The following is a 19,428-nucleotide window of genomic DNA, read 5'->3' as shown; positions in this document are numbered from 1 at the left end:
ATGGCCTGTGATGGGATGTTAGATGGGGTAGGATCTGAGTTACTACAGAGAATTCTTTCCTGGGTATCTGGCTGGTGTACCTTGCCTATATGCTCAGGGTTCAGCTGATCGCCATATTTGGGGTCGGGAAGGAATTTTCCTCCAGGGCAGATTGGCAGAGGCCCTGGAGGTTTTTCTCCTTCCTTTGTAGCATGGGGCATGGGTCACTTGCTGGAGGATTCTCTGCTCCTTGAAGTCTTTAAACCATGATCTGAGGACTTCAGTAGCTCAGACATAGGTGAGAGGTTTATAGCAGGAGTGGGTGGGTGAGATTCTGTGGCCTGCATTGTGGAGGAGGTCAGACTAGATGATCATAATGGTCCCTTCTGACCTTAATATCTATGAATCTCTGCTTTTGCTAAACTCCACCACATGCAGACAGCCACTGCCGCATATCTTGGCCTAACTTGCAGACAAACATGTCACTCTCCAAAGCTAGGTCTCAAGTGTGACCTTTCTACACTGGTGCAACTTGGAGTCTCCTGCCTCACTGTGCATCCCTTCCAAACACTCCTCTCCTCAGCTCACATGGCAACTCGCAGGACAGGGTTTGGTTATCAGGGGTCACCAGCTGGGAGGGAGGGGTTCTGTTACTTCCATGCTACATCAATGTCAGCTTAACGATACATTGGTAGAGTCCTTAGTATAAAACTTTAAGCCCTGGATGGTCAGTTTCCAGCCCCAGCAACCATGACACGGCCTGAAATGGGCCATGTGTCCCGTGCACTGTCTGGCCCTGGTGAGGGGCACAGTTTGACATAAATCAGAGATGCGTTTTAAAAGACCCTTTGATGTGCTGTAAGTGAAAAGCTGCCAAATTGCTACAGAAAGTGCTGTACACTGATATTAATCCAAATCCCTACAAGAGAAAAGGGGAAAGGACAGATCACTGAGGACAGACATGAAACAACATTACACAACAAGACTATATTACACACCCCAGCAGCCATTTTAACTGGTGGGCATTCAGATAATTTTAAAATAATTAGTTGGCTCAAGTATAATTGTGCGAAAAAAGTGCCCAGAATCCAAGCCAGTGCTCCAAGAACTACCCCACCACACAGTCTCAGCAGTCTAGGCAGAGGGGACCCAGGGGATGGGCTCTGCAGCGGCATCGCCCCTAGACCTGGCACAAGCACCACATTAGATCACATCTGGGTGTCACTGTTAGGTCGCCCGACACTCTCCATTGGCAGAGGTTCTTGTGACCGTCCTTTGAGCAGCTCTCACACCTCAGCCTCTGACAGGTTTTGTCTTGGAGCTTGAGATGTGCCTTTTGCTGGCTGCACGTAACTCTGATCAGGTCTGGCCCAGTTAGAAGGGGCTGACAATCACCATTTCCCAGCTGTGTTTTCACAGAGCACAGCTCACCTTGGCAGCATGCCCTGCAGATCCTAAAGGACCACACATGCACTCTGCCCCAGGGCCTTATTGCAACACCCCGCAGAAAGCTGGGTCTCTGGGCAAGACATGGACACAGTGAATCCAGGAGACATGGAGCAGGGGAAAATGGAACGTCTTTGGGGGACCACTACAGATGGGGGAGCCAAGGGCACAAAGAACATTGGGAAGCTCAGAGGGTTACAGAACCCTTGGGGAGGGGACAGAGAGGAGCAAACTATCCTTTGGGGAACACAACGGGGATTAGAGCTCGGGGGGGAAGGGGGCACAGTTTGCTCTGTAATGCCACAGAAGGGGGACAGCCTTCTGCAGCTTCCAGACCCTGCAATTAGCCTTTAGCCCCTGGGGTATCATTTCCCAATGTGGACCTATGTAAGTGTTATTAGCCATAGTCACATACGTAGCAGGCAGCTCTGTCAGGCAAGAACTGTGAGGGAACAGCAGCAGCAAGGACACAGCTAATGCTTGTGAACTGGGAGGGTTTCGCCTAATGCCATGATGGAGAACCCCCCCCCCCAGTCACAGTTCACATGTGCTGAGGGGATCTCCCAGGCCACCCAAGAACCCCAAAGAGGCAAGTCCTTGGGGACCAATAAGGAAGCAACTCAAAATGCCATTAAGTAAATCAGTTGGGAATATTCCAGGTATTTTAGGGATTACAGTGCAGATTAGCACCACCCATTTAATCTAGTTCTACTCTGCAGTGTAAAGAGCAGCCAGACGGCTCAGGAGCCCATAGCCCCAGGGTCCCCTCCCTCCCAAAGACTCTGTCTCTGGAAATGTAGATCTACAGAACCTCGCCTCTGGCCAAGGAGTGTACAGCCACATTCAGGAAGCAGCGGGAAAGACGGCACCAGCCCAGGGCCAGCTGCCTGCCAGGCCGCACCCCCAACGCAACTCAGAGGACCCTAAGGTAGTGCCAATTAGCCTACCAGCCAATGGCCTGTCCAAGGGAGAATACCCCGGCCAGGGATCCCCTGGCCACACCCCTATGCCACAAACAGGGCGGGGCACAGCTGCCAAGTTTTGTGCAGCTCCACGTGTGAAATTTCTCACCAGTGAGAATCACCAATCTCTCCCTTCCAAGCAGTGGGAAGAACACGAGGGGAGGGAGAAGGGGCAATGCAGGGGGTGTCCAAGGGCAGACTACAGGAGAGGTAATGGGCTCATTTGTGGCAGAGAAGGACAAGTGAGCCTTAGGCAGCCTGGAGGGCTGTTAGGGGTGGGGCTCTCCATCCTTCTCCTCATTACCCTCCAGCTTCCATTCCTCCAGCTTCCCCTCATCCCACCACAGGCAGGCTGGGTGTCAGCCCGGGGAGCAGAGAAGAGACTCCCTGCCTTTAGTGCTGGTGTCTGGCACCATAGCTGCTCCAGGGCGGTAAATGCAGGAAGAGTATTGCTGAGTCCCTGCAGCCCTGCTGGAAGCCTGAGACTCCACCAGGGCTGCAGGCAGGCATAAGGCAGAGGGAAAATGCACGAGTGTCAGACCCAGTGGGTGACACTGGACAGCACAGTAAAGGAGTGACATAGCAGTTTCTATCTCAGCTCTGTGCCACTGCAGCATCCCTACTGCACGGGGGTGACCCTTCCACGGGCCAGCACCCCCTGACAGCATGGTACAAATCATCCATATCATTTGATCTGGGCCGTAGCTCCTAGTGCCAGGTAATCAAGCACCAATCAAGGATATTAACCAACACAGACGGCATTTTCCAGGCTGCCAGCCAAAGACTGGCAAGCCCCTGCAAACCCCACAGGGGAGCCCGATCTGTACGTACATGGAACTCTCTCAATAGCCTTTCCTGGTGGAGAAGCACCCTGTATTATACAAGCATCCTCTTCAGCCTCTGACAAAGAGGAGAGGAAACATCTCTTGCCTACTTCTGCTCTCATTCATGGCCTCTCAGTCAGCAGTAACCCCACAGCAGCCATTGGAGCTGGCATTGCGACCTCCGAGCTGACTGGATCAGGAAAGGAAGCCTCTGCCAGTGCTGGACAGACAACTCTCCCCAGAACACTGTGAACTTCAGAGCCAAACATACCCATGGAAAGGAAGGCATCTGAGAGCTGGTTACTGACTCACTGGACCACTTTCTGCACTGAAAAGCTGGCTATCACCCTAGGTACCACACCAGGGCAAAAAGGGGCAGGCTGAGACCAGGCAAACTTGTTAAAAACACCCACCATCCCATCTGCAGAATCAGCTTTACCTGGAAGTTAAAACTGTCCCTAACCCCTCTTCTGGGGCTCTCCCTGCGCCACATCTCCCTGAATTCTTCAGCCATGGCTTCCGCTCAACAGGCTGGCAATGTGCCAAGAACATGTCATTATTTCTGCCATCCCATTAGTCTTCTTTATCAGCTTGCTTCTCCCTTGGATTGGGATCTTCACAGCTGCTGCCAAAGCTTTTGGTGACAGGATAGGAGCGTGAATTCTCTCCCCCTTCCAGCAGGGTGCATGCACACCAGCCCTGGTTGTGGAACAAGCATTCACTTTGGGGCACAGCGTTCAGCTCCATTAAACAGCACCCTGAACCTGACCAATGAGAACGGGGCTGACCTTCTCTAGCCTGACACCTTAGCACGTTCATTCAGTTAGCCAGTCACTGGTATGTTCCGAAACAAGCCATTCACTCCACACGCTGACATCTGAAAGGTGGTTTTCAGAACTGTAGCAAGTTTGCTGCTTCAGTACTTGGCTTCTACCCTGAGATAACAGAACGGTCCCTTTGTTCCTCAGTCTGCTACTGCACACAGCATCAGTAACCCAGGCTTCTCAGTGAATCAGACTCTCCCCTGGTGGCATGACCTTGGGGGTAACAAATGGGGACGCCATCATAACATTGATAAGGGAAGAGGGACAACAATCCATGGTTTTTCCTTACCTCTGCTGACAAGCATCCAAGCCTTCCTTGATAGGCTCTTTGTAACAAGAAAAGCCATGAAACCTGCAGCATAGCAAGGAATAGATGCTTGCACGACAGAATGGAGGCTACCCCACCGTGGTCAGCAGGATGTTCCCGGAAACACACTTCCCTGTAAGCCGGCAGCCTGTTTCACTAGAGTCTCTTCTTGTGTCTTTCTTTCTCATCTAACCAATTGTTAGACCTATAACTAGTTCGCTTGTGATTTTGTGCATCAAATGTGCAAGGCTCATTTCAAGTTAAAATTTGGCCTAAATGCATCTAGGACTTGGCTTTAAAAATGGATGCAGCTAGTTTCCATAATCTCAGAAACTGGAACCTGATGACCCTCCTGGCTCTGCATTGTTGCTGCTTTGGGGCTAGGGACGTTACAGGTGCCTGGCCATTAAACCTAGTCAGCCGGGAAATGAATACCAGCGACTGAGAGCCTTGTTTACCAGAGAGGCGGTTCCCGCTTTGGATTTTGACCATGATGGTCTGGGGCAGAGAGGGTCACTATGAATCAGAATGTTGCCACCTCCTGGAGCTCCAGCCCTTTAATGCTGTTTATCCTGAGTAAGTGAATTCCTGAGTTGAAGCTGGCACAGAGAAGCGTGGAGCTGTCACAGACAGCCAGGGAAGCAAGGGGTCCAGATCCATCAAGGCACACGGTGGCCAGACAAGCTGTGGAGAGAACAGGGAAGCATCAGTCAGTCAGATGCATTTCGTTGTAATTCAGAAGTACATTTTCACCAGTGAGACAACAAACAACTGACCTACAGAAAACAGTGGCTTTTTAAAGGGGGGGTGCAGTTACAGGGCCCTTCTACAGACACACAGGGATGACACTCAAAGGAAGCCATGGCCCAGCATAGGAAATCTAGCCCCACTTTGTCTCCAAGGTCAGGCACTTCTCCCACCTGACATTACCGCCACAGCACCCTGCTGTAGGAGCCTTCTTAGGGCTCCTAGTGGCCATGGGCCCCTCTGCAAGCCAGGTGTTAGCAGCTGGCATTTCTAGGATTAAAAAAGGGACATGATCAAGGTTCCCTCTTGCCCCTCTCTCAACCCAAAGAAGTGAGAGCTTCTACTGCTCAACAGTCCCATGACAGATACATGAAAACTAGCACAAAACCAGGCCCCACCTGGGTCACACCATCCCTTTGCTCTTCCACTCCCCCCGCAGTGGCGGACGGGAACAGAGATTAAGGGGAGATGACATGGCAAGCAGGTGCAATCTGTATCCGGAGTTTAGAGACAGCAGGTCACCCAGATTGTGAGCTGGGATTCCAGACTGTTGCAGTGCTTGTTTTGCAGGGGCTGCTCTCAGGATTAGCCCCTGCAGTGCCTCCGATTGGCTCTCTGAGTGCTGATCTGAAGCCCATTCAGGTGCCAACATAGCCTTAAGAAACTCCTGCAAGCCTGGGACAATGGAGGAGTCAGTCCTAATACGCACTGATACAGAAAAACACCTGATTGTGACAGTAACGGGGTTGGCACAGTTTGAAACACATTTTCAGGTACCCATTACACAAAGGGTTGTGAGAATCTGTACATCCTCTCGTAATAGCTGGTACGTTACAATAGCCTGCGGAAGGATCAATGCTTGAGGATTATTTGTTCTGCTTAGGCGCTATCATTTAGCAGATTTCCACCTCAGGACGTTGCCATCACACAGTGATTCGTCTGCAGGGCCCTGTTTCACCAACACATTAATTCCTTTGGCCTAATTGTTGCTGGATTTATTGTTCTCAGGCACGGGGGTGGGGTCACGTTCAGAAAGAAACCTCAGAACTTTAGAGCCTTACTGCTTTGCAGGAGGTGCAACCCATAACACATTAGCCTCAGAGCAGAAAACACAGTCAGCCGTCATATTAATTCAGCATCTCCTGATGATTTTGATCACCACCAATGGACATTAAAACAAGCCTCTCTTCCAATGCCAATTAAATTATTCGTTACTGCAGTTCTGGAGATAATCCTAATTAATGCCACACAAATTCCTCGCCCTCCCCCTGCTTATTTCTTTATTACATTTTTTTTGCAATGTACATTTGATCACCAAATTGGGGGTTGGGAAGGAATTTTCCCCAGGTCAGACTGACAGGAACCTGGGGTTTTTCACCCTCTTTGCAGCATAGGGTGCAGATCACTAGCTAGGATCATCTGGGTAATATCTCACTCATTTCATTCCCTGTCATTGCAGGGTCCTTGGGCATGGGCACAACTCGGTCACCCACCAGCTGCCCTGGCTCTCAGCCTGTGGCACACAACAGTTCAGTCTCCTGAGGGCTGCACTACTTCGGTCTGATTCTGGTTGTGGGGACTGGTGTGCGGGGCTGTTTGAATGACTTAGACTTGAACTTATTTCCAACATGAAGGAGGTTTCAGCATAAAATATATTTTAAATGGAGACTAGATCATCAGACATTTGCGTCTATATCTGGAGACAGCCTAATGTCCTGTGTCTTCTAGGGCATTTGTAGCAGCTCCTCCCACCCCAGTGGCACCAGCAGTGATTTTCACAGGGTATTTACGAAACAGGCAAACAGAATCAAATTCACTCAGTGTTGGTCTGTACAGCCCCTGGGTGCTTGGGATCCTGGGCCATGACTGGGTCCTAGGCACTATCGTAACACAAATTAATAATACACGATTTTGTACTCAGAGTCTTAGTTTACCTACTATTAAACAAGTGCAGATATCAACTGCTGGTTAAGACTGAGGCTAACATACCAATAATGCCATTCAACACACTGCATCTATGCAGGAGGATTAAGGCAGTTTATCGTGGATCCAGCCTGAGCTCAGGTTCCTTCACTGCCAGGGCTGGCAGGCAGCACAGACACCTGCAGAGTGGCCTCTACAACCAGCAGACTGTGGGATGAGCATGGGTGTGTGCAGGAAGCTGAACTGTCTGTGGGCAGAGGGAGAGTCTATGCAAACTCCTGTTTACAGTAGATGCATTGCCTGCAAGTCAGACGGTGGAATGGGAAATATAAAAAGGATTGCCAGTCTCTAGAGAGTCACTTCTGCAGTTTTGTTCACCTCTGCCCTCGCAGCATCAAGCTGAGAATGGGAAGATGGCATTTCTACAACACTCTGAGCTCTACATGTGGGTTACAAAAGTGCCGCATACCACAGGAATTTGTACGTAACTAAATTTCATACTGGTTTATGTACATAGCACTGCACCTAGATTAAAGCTAAAATTCTATCAAGAGGTTCTGGCAACACCACACCCCACATGATCAAAGATCCAGTGCTTTGCTAACATCACCAGAGCTGTAAATTCAGCTGTTTCCCAGAGCTCTCTTTCCTCTCTCTGTATTCTAAACTGGGTGGCAGATAAGCAACAACTAACCCAACCCTCCCAATCTAATAGTGCTTAGGAGGTATTTGCTCTTTGTTCTCTGATCATTGTAAGACCTAGCCTCATCACACCCCCAGGGTGGGAGGGGCTGGGAAGCATGTAGGATTAACCCCATAATTCCTGTAATTCCCAGTCACAAAAGTGAGTAGGAACATCAACCAAAGTGAGCGGGAATGTTTGCTCAGCAGGCCCTGGTTCCAAAATGCAATTACAGCTTCTAGTCCAATTGGGACAACTCCTTGGCATTTCCTTTCATATGTTATCCTGTCCTCCCGGCTGCCGGATTGTCTCATCTGTAAAACTCTATTCTTTATCTTTCATTTTAATCAGGATGTGACTGAGTTCCGAGGCTACAAATCTGAGCACTCATTATTTTTGTGATATAGAAACTGAGTCCAAGCTGTTTAACACAGGCCACGAAATAGCCATTTCTGTCAGAACCCCATAGGCTGGATCTGGGTCAGTGACCTACAGAATGAAGCAGAGGTCCCCAAACTGTGGGGTGCACCCCGCTATGGTGGCATGGAGGAATGTCTGGGGAGGTGTGGTGGGGCCCAGGCCAGCCCCCATGAGGGGTGGGGAGGAAGCACCACCCAGCCCCTCCCTGCCCCCAGCCTCATGCCTGGCCCCGTTCCCAGCCTCGGTGCAGCACCTCTGCACCCGGCAAGAGCTCCACTCCCGGCCCCTGCCATCTCCCAACCTGAGCTGCTGGCTGCGGCTCTGTTCCTGGCCCAGGACCAGCTGCCAGCCACCCACTGCAGCCTGACTGCAGCTCCACTCCCGCCCCTGGCCATGGCCCTGCTCCCGGCATGGGTGCTGGCTTCTGCTGGAGGCTGCTAGACTCTCCCCTGCCCTGCCCCAACTCCACCCCTGTCCCACCCCTTCCCCACCCCCGTTCCAACCCCTTTCCCAAATCCCTGCCCCAACCCAGCCTCTTCCCCGCCTCCTCCCCTGATTTCACCCCGTTCCTGCTCCTCCTCCCTCCCTCCCAGAGCTTGTTTCACCACGAAACAGGCAAGTGCTGTGGGGAGGAGTGGTACACTCAGGGGAGGAGGCGGAAGTGAGGTGAGCTGGGGCAGGGAGCTTGGCTGCTGGTGGGTGCAGAGCACCCACCAATTTTTCCCCGTGGGTACTCCAGCCCCGGAGCACCCACAGAGTTGGTGCCTATGGCTCCCAGCACCAGCCTCATCCCCAGTTGAGGCCCCAGCCTCGATCCCCTTAACCCTGTCTGTGTCCCCCCCACCCACCTGGAGCCACATCCCCACTCCTGGCCCCGGGAAGGAGGGATGTGGACATGGGTAAGCGGGGGCGCGACCCTCCAAAGTTTGGGGACCGCTGGGATAAAGGCTCAGTAGCCCATCCTCAACCATCTGAGAGAGGAATAAAGAGGGATGTTTTAACACCCCGTCAATACATGGTTCCTCCTAAGTCACATTTTGAGGCCATACCTCCGTTGTCTTGGTTCCAGACCTTCACCATGCAGTCATGTGATGAAGTGGCAACGACTGGGGTCAGACCTAGACCCTTGGGAAGGAAGACACAGGATGTAGTGGTTTGGAAATGCCCCTTGTACTCACGCACTTGGCTTCTTGTCTGCCTTAGGTCCCACAGCTGCAAGGGAACAGACACAAAGAGCTCAACCCGAAGGCCACTTCACCAATTTGTTACTATTCCTTCACCACGCTTGGCTGCTTTACAAAGAAAAACCAATCATTACATCTCCCAGGAACCTCCTTGCTGTCCTCACTCAGCACCCATCACCACACTGATACGGCCACGTATCTTGAGCCTGAGACAAACATACCCACGGAGGTTTACACGAGCGTCCCAGCTTGGTGCTCCGTTCCCCTCATCTCCCCATTGCATTGCTGGCAGACAGCCTGTTGCCAGTCTTAACTCCTTCACACACCTGTTCTGGGTTTGCTCTCCAGCCTTTGTCTTCCACTCCTCCCCGCAGCGGATGTGGGATGGTGTATGCCACATTCCCAGAGCTTCAGGGGTACAGCCTTGCAATCACCAAGACAGTTGTGGGACCCAGCCCCATGCCAAGTTTATTTTTAAATGCAGAGTCAAACTCTAGACTGACCGAACACAATAGGAATTTTGCTACTGGCTTTGGGTGGGATCAGCTCCCCTGAAAGAGTCAAAACCCAGTGGGATGATTTCTCATTAGTACACATTTCAAGAGGTTACATTCTCTCACTACATTCGACGCGTCCAGCTTGAACAGACAGGTAATTCTCTCTCTAATAAGTGCCCGTCACTTCTCTCTTTCCTGGCATCTCTTACAGCCATATGTCTCACTTAAAGCCATCATTTAGGCCTGCAATCACTTCCACACGCAGAGTCCCACACACAGAGTCCTGGGGATACACATGTGCAGAGTTACGTGTGGACTGAAGAGGTGGCAGGATCAGGCCTTAGACTGTAAACTCTCCGGGGCAAGGAGCTTGCCTGTGTGTTTTCTGTAAAGCTTGTCCCATGTGGAGCTGAAATCCCAGCGCTGTGATGAAGGCAGAGCATTCGTTATCACAAAGGAAAGCTTTTTAAAAGCCTTAAAGAGACGCACGATGCAGGGAGCAAGCCCCAACAGATAATACCAAGGCTAAAGCCAGTCCAAGCATGCAGGCTGCACTTCCTGGCAGGATTGCTCTCAGAGCACCAAGGTGAACCCGCTGAGCCCTGCTGCCCATGAGACAGGCTACTGTCTATAGGTAACAATTTCAGGAGAGGACTAGAACAAGCAGCAATTTGCTGCCCAGCCAGCAAACTCACTGTGGCTTCGCAGCCCTCCCCACCAAAGCCATTGCTGCTGCTGATGCAGTACCGGCCGTCCTGGCTTACATCGCAGTAGGTCTGAATATACTGCTTTACTGGGAACGTATGGGCCACCTGCAGCTCCCGGCTGTCCCAGATCCTGGAAAGGAGGAAAAAAGAACAAGTGAGGGAGAGTTAATACAGTGATTGGAACTCCTAGCAACATCTGGCCAGTTACTGGGGCAGAATCTACAGAAGAGAATGCAAACTGGCTATTTTGATGCATGCTCATGACAATATGCACAACCCAATCTCTTCACTCCTCCAGCCTGGGCTTCTCCTCCTCTATTTCAAGGGTTACCGAGCTCCATGACTCATCCCCGTGTTCTAGCCCAGACCTGCCAATTCTCTAGTTCTTTGTGGTGTTCCACATGTGTGAACCGGAGCTCTCCTTCCCTCTACCCAAGCCAGAGTCATTCCTCCCTTGAGATCTAGCCTGCGAGCTCCATGGGCCTAGCACAACGGGTCAGGTCTGGGTTGGGGCCTTGAGGAGACGCTACTGCAGTACTCATGTTAAACAACAATGCTTCGCCCTTCAGCCCACGTGTTTTCAGTCCCATTCCCTTTGCCCCATCCATCTCCCACCCTGTAGCTCGGCTACATGGGGATTTGCATCTTGGCCACTTTGAAATGCTGTTTTTTTTCTTTGCTGGTGGCCCCCTCTGCCTGGGAGAGGGCTGGGCAGCCCTGGACATTGCTCCTCTTATAGCTCGTCACCGTCCTGCTCTGCTGCGTATCATGCACGCCGTCTGCAAACTCCCTGTTTTCTCCAGCAACGGTAACAATATTGATCAGCGATGATAAAGCCACGCCAAAAGCTAACATAGCTTCCAGCCAGTGGCAAGTGGTACTGCTCACAGCACTGATGCCCTGATCGTGCGCTACCCTGCTGTAGATGATGCTCTCTAGGAAATGCGAGGTTAGCACAAGGTTTGCTTCTAGCAACAGAGCTTGGGAGACAACTTCACTAGCCTACAAAGCCACTCCCTGCTGTGGTTTGTGCTGCAGACGCCAAACAATATCCTCCTTATTGCCCCAGTTCAAGCAGTAATGAAGTTCTCTGTTGATGTGTCTACTTCCTCAACAGGGTTAGAAACACCTGGCCTGCCAAAAGATGGGATGAGGAATGACAGCTGCCACGGCCACCCACCCAGTGAAAGAGAGAGGCGCCCAACAGCCATAGTGCACTGGTCTGGGGATGCCCAGGCACTCATCCTGGACCCAAGTGAGCAACTCTGCAGTCCAAGGCCATTAGCAGCCCCCATCCCACCAACAGGTCTAATCACTAGCACTGTCCATGGGATGGTTTTACAAAGCTCTGGGACCCCTCACCCACATTCTCCTGACTACACCAAGTCCCACCTCTGCAGTTGGTCCCCACCACTAGGCTTTACCTGATTGTTTTATCCTCTGACGTCTGGATGACAAACGGCTCTGCAGGAACCCAGCACAGGTGTGTTACCTGCCGAAGGGAAAGTTGTACCAGAAACCTGTCCACCTAACACAGCCCAAACTGACCCCTGCCCACACATACACTGCTCTTGTGGCCCAGCCATCCTCTGTCCCAAGCAGTCATCACTGGAGCCAGGAGGACTGGGTGGAGCTACCTCTGGATCCCATCAATGCTGCTCCCTTAGTAACCACTGTGTGATTTGAGGTGCAACAAGGGAGGAGAGGGGACTTGGTCAGTAGGGTACCATGGAGGCCACGGGCTTTGTAGGATTAAACTGCCCTACACAAAATCCCAACGGGACATTTCTATGGGTAATTGACATGTCCCTGGTCCCATTAGATGGGCTACAAAATAGAGGGGTCAGAAACTCTCCTGTCTCAGGACAAAAGACCACCTTTAAGGAAGTCAGAAAGAAGCTTCCTCATAGTCAGGTTACACCACATTGTCCTCTCCAGGGATTCCTGCCCCCTCCTCTCAAGTAGCTGGCGCTGCACGCTGCCGACGACAAGAGGCGGAACTAGCTGGACCTTGAGTCTGACCCAGTCTGATGACTTCTGTGCTGTGGAGTTGTAAGCAGGAGTTCAGGGTTCTAGTCCTGACTCATTTCAACTCTCTGCCTTTGGGCAAGTCTCCTGGAGCCTGATTTTGAGGTGGGCTAAGGGATGGCCTTAACCCTTCAGTGCCCCAGCCTGCCCAGTGGAACACAGGGACAGGCAGTACCGGGTTTACCACGGCGCCGAGCCCAGAGTCAGAAGGGCCCAGGCCAGCCCAATCCCCCGGCTGGGTGAGATGGCCAGGAAAGCTGCCCCCACCCCTGTTCCTCCCCCACCCCGCCTCTTCCCACCCTTTCTCCGCCCTGGCCCCAGCCCCAGCCCCACCCCCACTCCGCCCCTTGCCCCCCCATGGCCCCTCCCCTGAGCTACATCCCAGGGGACTGCAGCAGGGGTCGGGCCCGCCCTGCACTCACTGGGCAGCGGGAAGTGGAGTGACTCTGCCCCAGCCCACTCTGCTCCACCGGCGAGTGCTGGGGGCAGTTCCTGCCTCGCCCAAAGTCCGGGAGCCAGGGGAGCAGAGCGGAGCGGGCTGGGGCCAGGTCACTCCACTTCCCGCCTCCCTGTGAGTGCGGGGCGGGCCTGCCCTGCAATCACCAGATGGCAGGAAGGTGGAGTGACCTGGCCCCAGCCCGCTCCGCTGGTGAGTGCTGGGGGGAGGTTCCCCCCTGCCCCCAAGCCTGGGGAGGAGATGGAGCAGTGGGGAAGGGGCATGGGATGGGGACAAGAAGGGGATAAAGGAAGCGGGACCAGGGGGGAAGCTGGAGCCCAGCATGCTGCATCCCCTTGGTAGAAGCTGGGGCTCCCCTGTTAATCAGGCCCATCGAACCCTCACCCTGACAAGCCCCACCTCCCCTGCATCTGTACCACACCAATGGGCCCCCCCAGACACCCTCCCCACTGAGCCCCTACCACCTGCACTTGGACCTCCACCAAAATGAACCCCACCTCCCCTGTACCTCGACCCCCCCGCCGAGCCCCAAACACCTTCACCTGGATCCCCTGCAGAGTCCCATTGCCCCGGTACCCCCCAATGAGCTTCTGTGCATCCAGATCTCCCACTGAGCCACCCGCACCCAGACTGCCCCACAGAGAACTCTCTGACCCCCACCTGGATACCCCCACACTAAGTCCCTCTGCACTTGGATCCTGCTGCCAGGCTGAGCCTGCTCACCCACACCTGGTGCGCCTGGCACAGGGGGCAGGGGCCCAGGGTGTTTTTGGGGCAGGCCTGGCCCTTGCACTGTGTCAGGTTCGGGTGCAGCCTCACTGCTGAGTCCCTGTCCCGGGGTGGGATGGGGTGAGGCTGCAGGGTAAACTCCCATCTCCATTTAACCAGTGGCCTGTGCTTCCCACTGCCATGTTGGAGCCTCCAGATTTATTTATTGACAAACAAAATTTGCAAAATTTTAAAATACTGTGCACAGAATTTTTGATTTTTTGGTGCAGAATTCCCTCAGGAATATGGGGTGCTGTGCAGCTGGGATGGTGGGACTGTGAGGAAGGTGGTAGGCAGTGGGGAGGTCTACGGGTGGGGGGAACTGGGTGAGCAGTGTGGTGTGCAAGGTGCTGTGCAGTTGTGGTGGGAGGCCAGCGGGGGAGTCTCTGGGAGGGGTGAGGGCTGGGCATAGAGATCTGTGGTGGAGGTCTCTGGGCAAGGGGGTGCTGGACACAAGGGTGGGGTACTGGGCAGGGGGGAGGTGTGGTGCGGGCCCGCCCCCAGGGGGAAGGGGCATGCTGACAACACACGGCTGGGCCCATAAAAAGTTAATCCGGCCCTGGGGATAGGACATACCCTGCCTCACACGAGGAGCCGTGAGCCTTAACTCGCACGCCAGGCAAAGGCAGACAAGGGAGCTACATGTGCAACAGGTTATCACCGGGGTCAGCAACCTATGGCACGCATGCCAAGGATGGCAGGCAAGCCGATTTTTGATGGCACGCTGCTGCCTGCCGGGTCCCAGCCGCCGGCCCCACTCAGCGCCCGCGGGACCCTGGCAGGCAGCAGCGTGCCATTAAAAATCCTGACCCCCCTGGCCTGGTCTTCTCTGCCCCTCCCCGCGGAGGCAGGATGAAGAAGCTTGGTCCTGCCGGCTGCTGCTGCAGGGCAGGCAAGCTCCCCCCCTACTCCCGCCTCTTTCGCCCCCCTCTTCCCCCCCCTTCCTGCCCCTCCTCCTCTCCCTCCCTGCTGCCCATCAGCTGATGGCCCTTGTTGGGAGGGGAAAAAGCAGAGCTGCAGCAGGCTCGCTTGCTGCTCCGGGGAGGAGGTGGAGAAGAGGTGGGGAAGGGGCCTGGGGGGTGGAATCAGGGCACATACCCTCCAGCCCCTTGCTGTGAGCCGTTCTGGGCAGGGGGCTGGGACCACCCACATGACCCTAGCCCACACCCCCAGCCCTCTGCCCTGACCCCTACACCTCCACACACACACCCAGCCCCCTGCCCTGACCACTACACCCCCCCCACACACCCCAGCCCTCTGCCCTGACCCCTACACCCCCCACACACCCCAGCCCTCTGCCCTGACCCCTACACCCCCCACACACCCCAGCCCTCTGCCCTGACCCCTACACCCCCTCACGACCCCAGCCCTGACTCCAGCACCCCCCCCACATGCCCCCAGCCCTCTGCCCTGACTCCTGCACCCTCCTCACTCACCCCCAGCCCTCCCACCCCATGCCCTGACTCTTGCACCCCCCACATTCCCACCCCCACCCTGAGCACCAAACGGGAGCTCCTGCACTCCCCCTGCCCACATTCCCACCTGCACCCCTCATACCAAATGGGAGCTGCCCAGGTAAGCACTCCATACCCAAACCTCCTGCCCCAACCCTGAGCCCCCTCCCTCATTCTAGCTCCTGGCCAGACCCTGCACCCCAACCCCCAGCCTGCTCCTGCACTCCCAGCCCTGTGCTCAGTGCACTCCCACCCTCAGCTCAGTGCAGAGAGAGGAAGAGAATGGGCTAGAACCAGGGAGAAGGTATGTACCCACTCTACATGGGCAGGGCCGGGATCCCAGACCGGCAGCGGGCTGAGCGGGGCTGGCAGCAGGGACCCTGTTTGGCAGGAGCCGGCGGATGGAACCCCAAACTGGCAGCGAGCTGAGTGGCAACGGGCTGAGCCGCTCAGCGCACTGCCGGTCTGGGGGTCCTGGCTGCCGGCCCCACTCAGTCCACTGCCGGTCTTGGGTTCTGGCTGCCGGCCCCTTGCCAGCCGGGGTCCCGGCCGCAGGCCCCGCTCAGCTGACTGCCGGCCTAGGTGAACAGAACCCCAGGTTGGCAGTGGGCTGAGTGGACCGGCGGCGTAAGGTCAGCGTTTTAATTTAATTTTAAATGAAGCTTCTTAAACATTTTGAAAACCTTGTTTACTTTACATACGACAATAATGTAGAGACTTATAGAGAGAGACTTTCTAATATGTTAAAATGCATTACTGGCGTGCAAAACCTTAAATTAAAGTGAATAAATGAAGACTCGGCACACCACTTCTGAAAGGTGGCCGACCCCTGGGTTATCGCAATCACTGCTTCGTACAATGATCACACTAGCATGAGAGCAAATCAGTGTTGCACTATCACAGCTCTCAGACGCTATAGCAGGGTCTTAAAGGACTGGTAAGAAATGGGTGGAAGTGACAGAATAGCACGTGTGCTGCAAGTAGATGCCACCGGTGCAGGAACTGAAGTGCGGAGATGATGGAATGGAAGCTGAAGCCTGCTTTACCTCACACCCTCCTGCTGGGGTCTCTTCCTGCTCTTGGGATGTGTGCAGGATTACGCTAAAATGCTGTTGTGTTCTTGCTCCTCCCGTTTGCCTTGTCCACTGAGCACTCTGGGGCAGGGACCTCACTTCTGACAAGTCCAAGGTGCCCAGGACACATTCAATTTCCTCAGCATGGAAGTCACTGCTGAGTGTGACCCACGCTCCCCGAGGCAGTTGCACCCATTCACTCCAGGCTGCCTCTGATCCAATGGCCTGAGCTCTAGCTTAGGCCTTTTGCCGGGATTCCTGGGTGATCAAGCAGGGACTCGGTGTGAAAGGCTTCTTCTAGAATTCACCTTAGTCATTCTGGAAAGCTAGGGCCCATGTCCTGGAGCTTTGGGTTACACCTGCACCACTGGGTTTCCCCAGGGGAATATTAGGCTGGCAGAAGTGGCCAGACAAAGTCCTGGGAAGCAAATGATGCAGTACATCCGGGATAGACACCTCCCAGGTACCAGCCACATGCTCTGCGGTTTTTGCATTATCTGGAGGGGCAGAGAATGCGTCCACTCACCACTGGCCTCCTCGCAGAGGCTGCTTTCAAATATGCTGATCAATGCAAACTCGGCATCTGGTGAGGTGGACCGACCACTTCCAGTCACCAGGGCCCCTGAAGTGCCATCCATTGGGAACAGCTTTCAGAGACTACTGCCCTGGCCTGCCTGAGCTCAGAGCATTAATGAAACATGCAACTGGAGTTTGTGTGGGGGGCAAGGCCTGCTCTCACCACACACACAAGGAAACCGCTGCATTGCTGCTAGGGCAGCAGCAAAAATAGTTTCCCCTTTGCATAGATTCACATGCACACGAGCCACTGGGCAGGGAGCTGCCATTCTAGGACAAACAGGGACATCTGCTCTTACCAGATTCCTGGAGATGGCAGCTCTGCGCAGACACTCCCCGGTCTCTATGTCCCACTTGCACATGGTGTTGTCCCTTGAACCTGTGCACAGCTGTAAAGAGTCTACAACCACAATGACTTTATGTAAGAGAGGGCAGGGAAACCAGCATTACTGCAACTGCCAGCAGTAGGAGACAGCTGGGCCTCACCTGGGCTCACCGCCAGTCCAGTTACAACCAAGTCATGTCCTGGGAAGTGCTGGCTTGGCCCCGAGTTCCTGTGTAGCTCCCACATCATGACTGTCTTGTCACGGGAGGCGCTGAAAAAACTGTTGGATTCAAAGACACAGGCCACCTGCACAGAACAGAATGAGAGATACAAGATCCATTTGCCAGCTCAACCCAACGGCAAGGCAAGAAAAGCCCAGCAAGTCTGCAATCGTTTCAGAGCTCAGAGCTGCAGCCATGTGGCCCAGGAAACACACAGCTCCAAAAGGGGGATATTTTGATTTACAAATTCCATTTTGTACTCACATGAAGACGACTCCAGGCCGTGCAATTCAGGGCGATTACTGCATCTCAGTGAATTCATGTCACTGGCTGCAGACCCTTATCGCTCCCCTCAAGAGTTAAACGACCCCAGAAACACACTCCCTCAACTTATATGGAAGAACTGTGGACAAACGTTAACTAGTAGATCCAGTGATCCAGGTCACAGTCACAGGCAGAGGAGAGGAAGCAAAGGAAGAGATTTAGAATATATCCAGGGCCTCGTGCTCTCAACGATTCCAAGGACCCTATTCCCACCACTGACCCGAGAGACACAATCCACACGCAGGTCTACACTTCAGATGCTGCACTGGTGCAGCTGCCGGCTGTAGCGCTTCAGTGAAGATGCTCCTATGCCAGCGAGAGAGCTTCTCCCATTGGCGTTGTCAGTGGGTCTCAGCCTGTGGTCTGCAGACCCCTAGGGGTCAGCAGACTTTGTCTAAGATTACCAAAGGGGTTCGCACCTTCATGTGAAAATTTGTAGGGGTCCCCACATTAAAAAAAGGTTGAGAACCACTGGTGTAATTAATCCACCACCCACCGACACAGTTCTGTCTACATGGGGGGTTACGTCGGTACATCTGTGTTGCTCAGGAGGGTGGATTTTTAACACCGAGCCACGCATTTATACCACTGTAGGTCTGTACTGTAGACCAGGCCTAAGCTTTCATTAACAAAACTAAATCACTCTCCAACCCTTTGGGGTGTGAAAGGAACTTCCCAGGTATGAACCAGGCACAAGCTGAGGCAGCTCTGTTCTCCTGACTCTTCAGAAGCCGGAACCAAGCGCTCAGAGAGGTGCGAACAGTTCCTCCCTGGGAAGCGAGAGCTCTGAAACCTAATGATGGCCATTTAAATGTCAATAACCACTTTGCTGCTGATCATTTTAGCAGAAACCTGCAGAGCTGTGCCTAGCCACCTTTAGTGGATGCAGAGGTGTAGTAGGGAGGCAGGAAGCTGTCACAGGCCGGTAGGGCAGGGAGAAGGAAACAAGGTCCTCGAGCTGCTTCCCCTCCATCCCCAAAAGTCAATGATTGCTGCCATACTCACCTAGGGAGAGGAGGAGGGGAAGCTTACAAGAAGTGGAAATTTGGACAGATGACTAGGGAGGAGTATAAAAATATTGCTTGAGCATGCAGGGGTGTAATCAGGATGGCCAAGGCACAATTGGAGTTGCAGCTAGCAAGGGATGTGAAGGGTAACCAGAAGGGTATCTACAGGTATGTTAGCAACAAGAAGGTGATCAGGGAAAGTGTGGGACCCTTACTGAATAGCAGAGGAAACAAAGTGACAGAGGATGTGGAAAAAGCTGAAGTACTCAATGCTTTTTTTGCCTCGGTCTTCACAGACAAGGTCAGGTCCCACATTGCTGCACTGGGCAACACAGTATGGGGAGGAGGTGAGCAGCCCTCAGTGGTGAAAGAACAGGTTAAGGACTATTTAGAAAAGCTGGACATGCACAAGTCGATGTGTCCAGATCTAATGCATCCAAGGATGCTGAGGGAGTTGGCTGATGTGATTGCAGAGCCATTGGCCATTATCTTTGAAAATTCATGGTGATCGGGGGAGGTCCTGGATGATCGGGAAAAGGCAAATATAGTGCCCATATTTTCGAAAGAGAACCCAGGGAACTACAGACCAGTCAGCCTCACTTCAGTCCCCGGCAAAATCACGGAGCAGGTCGTCAAGGAATCGATTCTGAAGCACTTAGAGGCGAGGAAGGTGATCAGGAACAGTCAACATGG

The 19,428-nt window shown here is 53.5% G+C and overlaps 1 protein-coding gene across 2 annotated transcripts in view; it reads right to left on the bottom strand.

Moving 5' to 3' along the window:
* Window positions 1–4,396: 4,396 nt before the first annotated feature.
* WDR31 (WD repeat domain 31) overlaps window positions 4,397–19,428 on the bottom strand; it is a 39,758-nt gene continuing 24,726 nt past the window's right edge. Inside the window, exons 5-10 of one of the 2 annotated variants that reach the window (XM_048823101.2) lie at window positions 17,345–17,489; window positions 17,158–17,258; window positions 11,927–11,994; window positions 10,491–10,632; window positions 9,164–9,326; window positions 4,397–5,026 (exon numbers count right to left, since the gene is read on the bottom strand). In XM_048823101.2, coding sequence (XP_048679058.1) covers window positions 4,866–5,026; window positions 9,164–9,326; window positions 10,491–10,632; window positions 11,927–11,994; window positions 17,158–17,258; window positions 17,345–17,489 — 780 coding nt within the window. In that variant the 3' untranslated portion in view covers window positions 4,397–4,865. Of the gene's footprint in view, window positions 5,027–9,163; window positions 9,327–9,624; window positions 10,633–11,926; window positions 11,995–17,157; window positions 17,259–17,344; window positions 17,490–19,428 lie in introns of those variants that run through there. The other variant, XR_012665224.1, reaches the window with a different exon arrangement.

This window comes from Caretta caretta, chromosome 16 (assembly GCF_965140235.1).
Source record: "Caretta caretta isolate rCarCar2 chromosome 16, rCarCar1.hap1, whole genome shotgun sequence".
NCBI lineage: Eukaryota > Metazoa > Chordata > Testudines > Cheloniidae > Caretta > Caretta caretta.
Note: the sequence above shows the minus strand (reverse complement) of the source record. Positions and strands in the feature narration are given on the sequence as shown.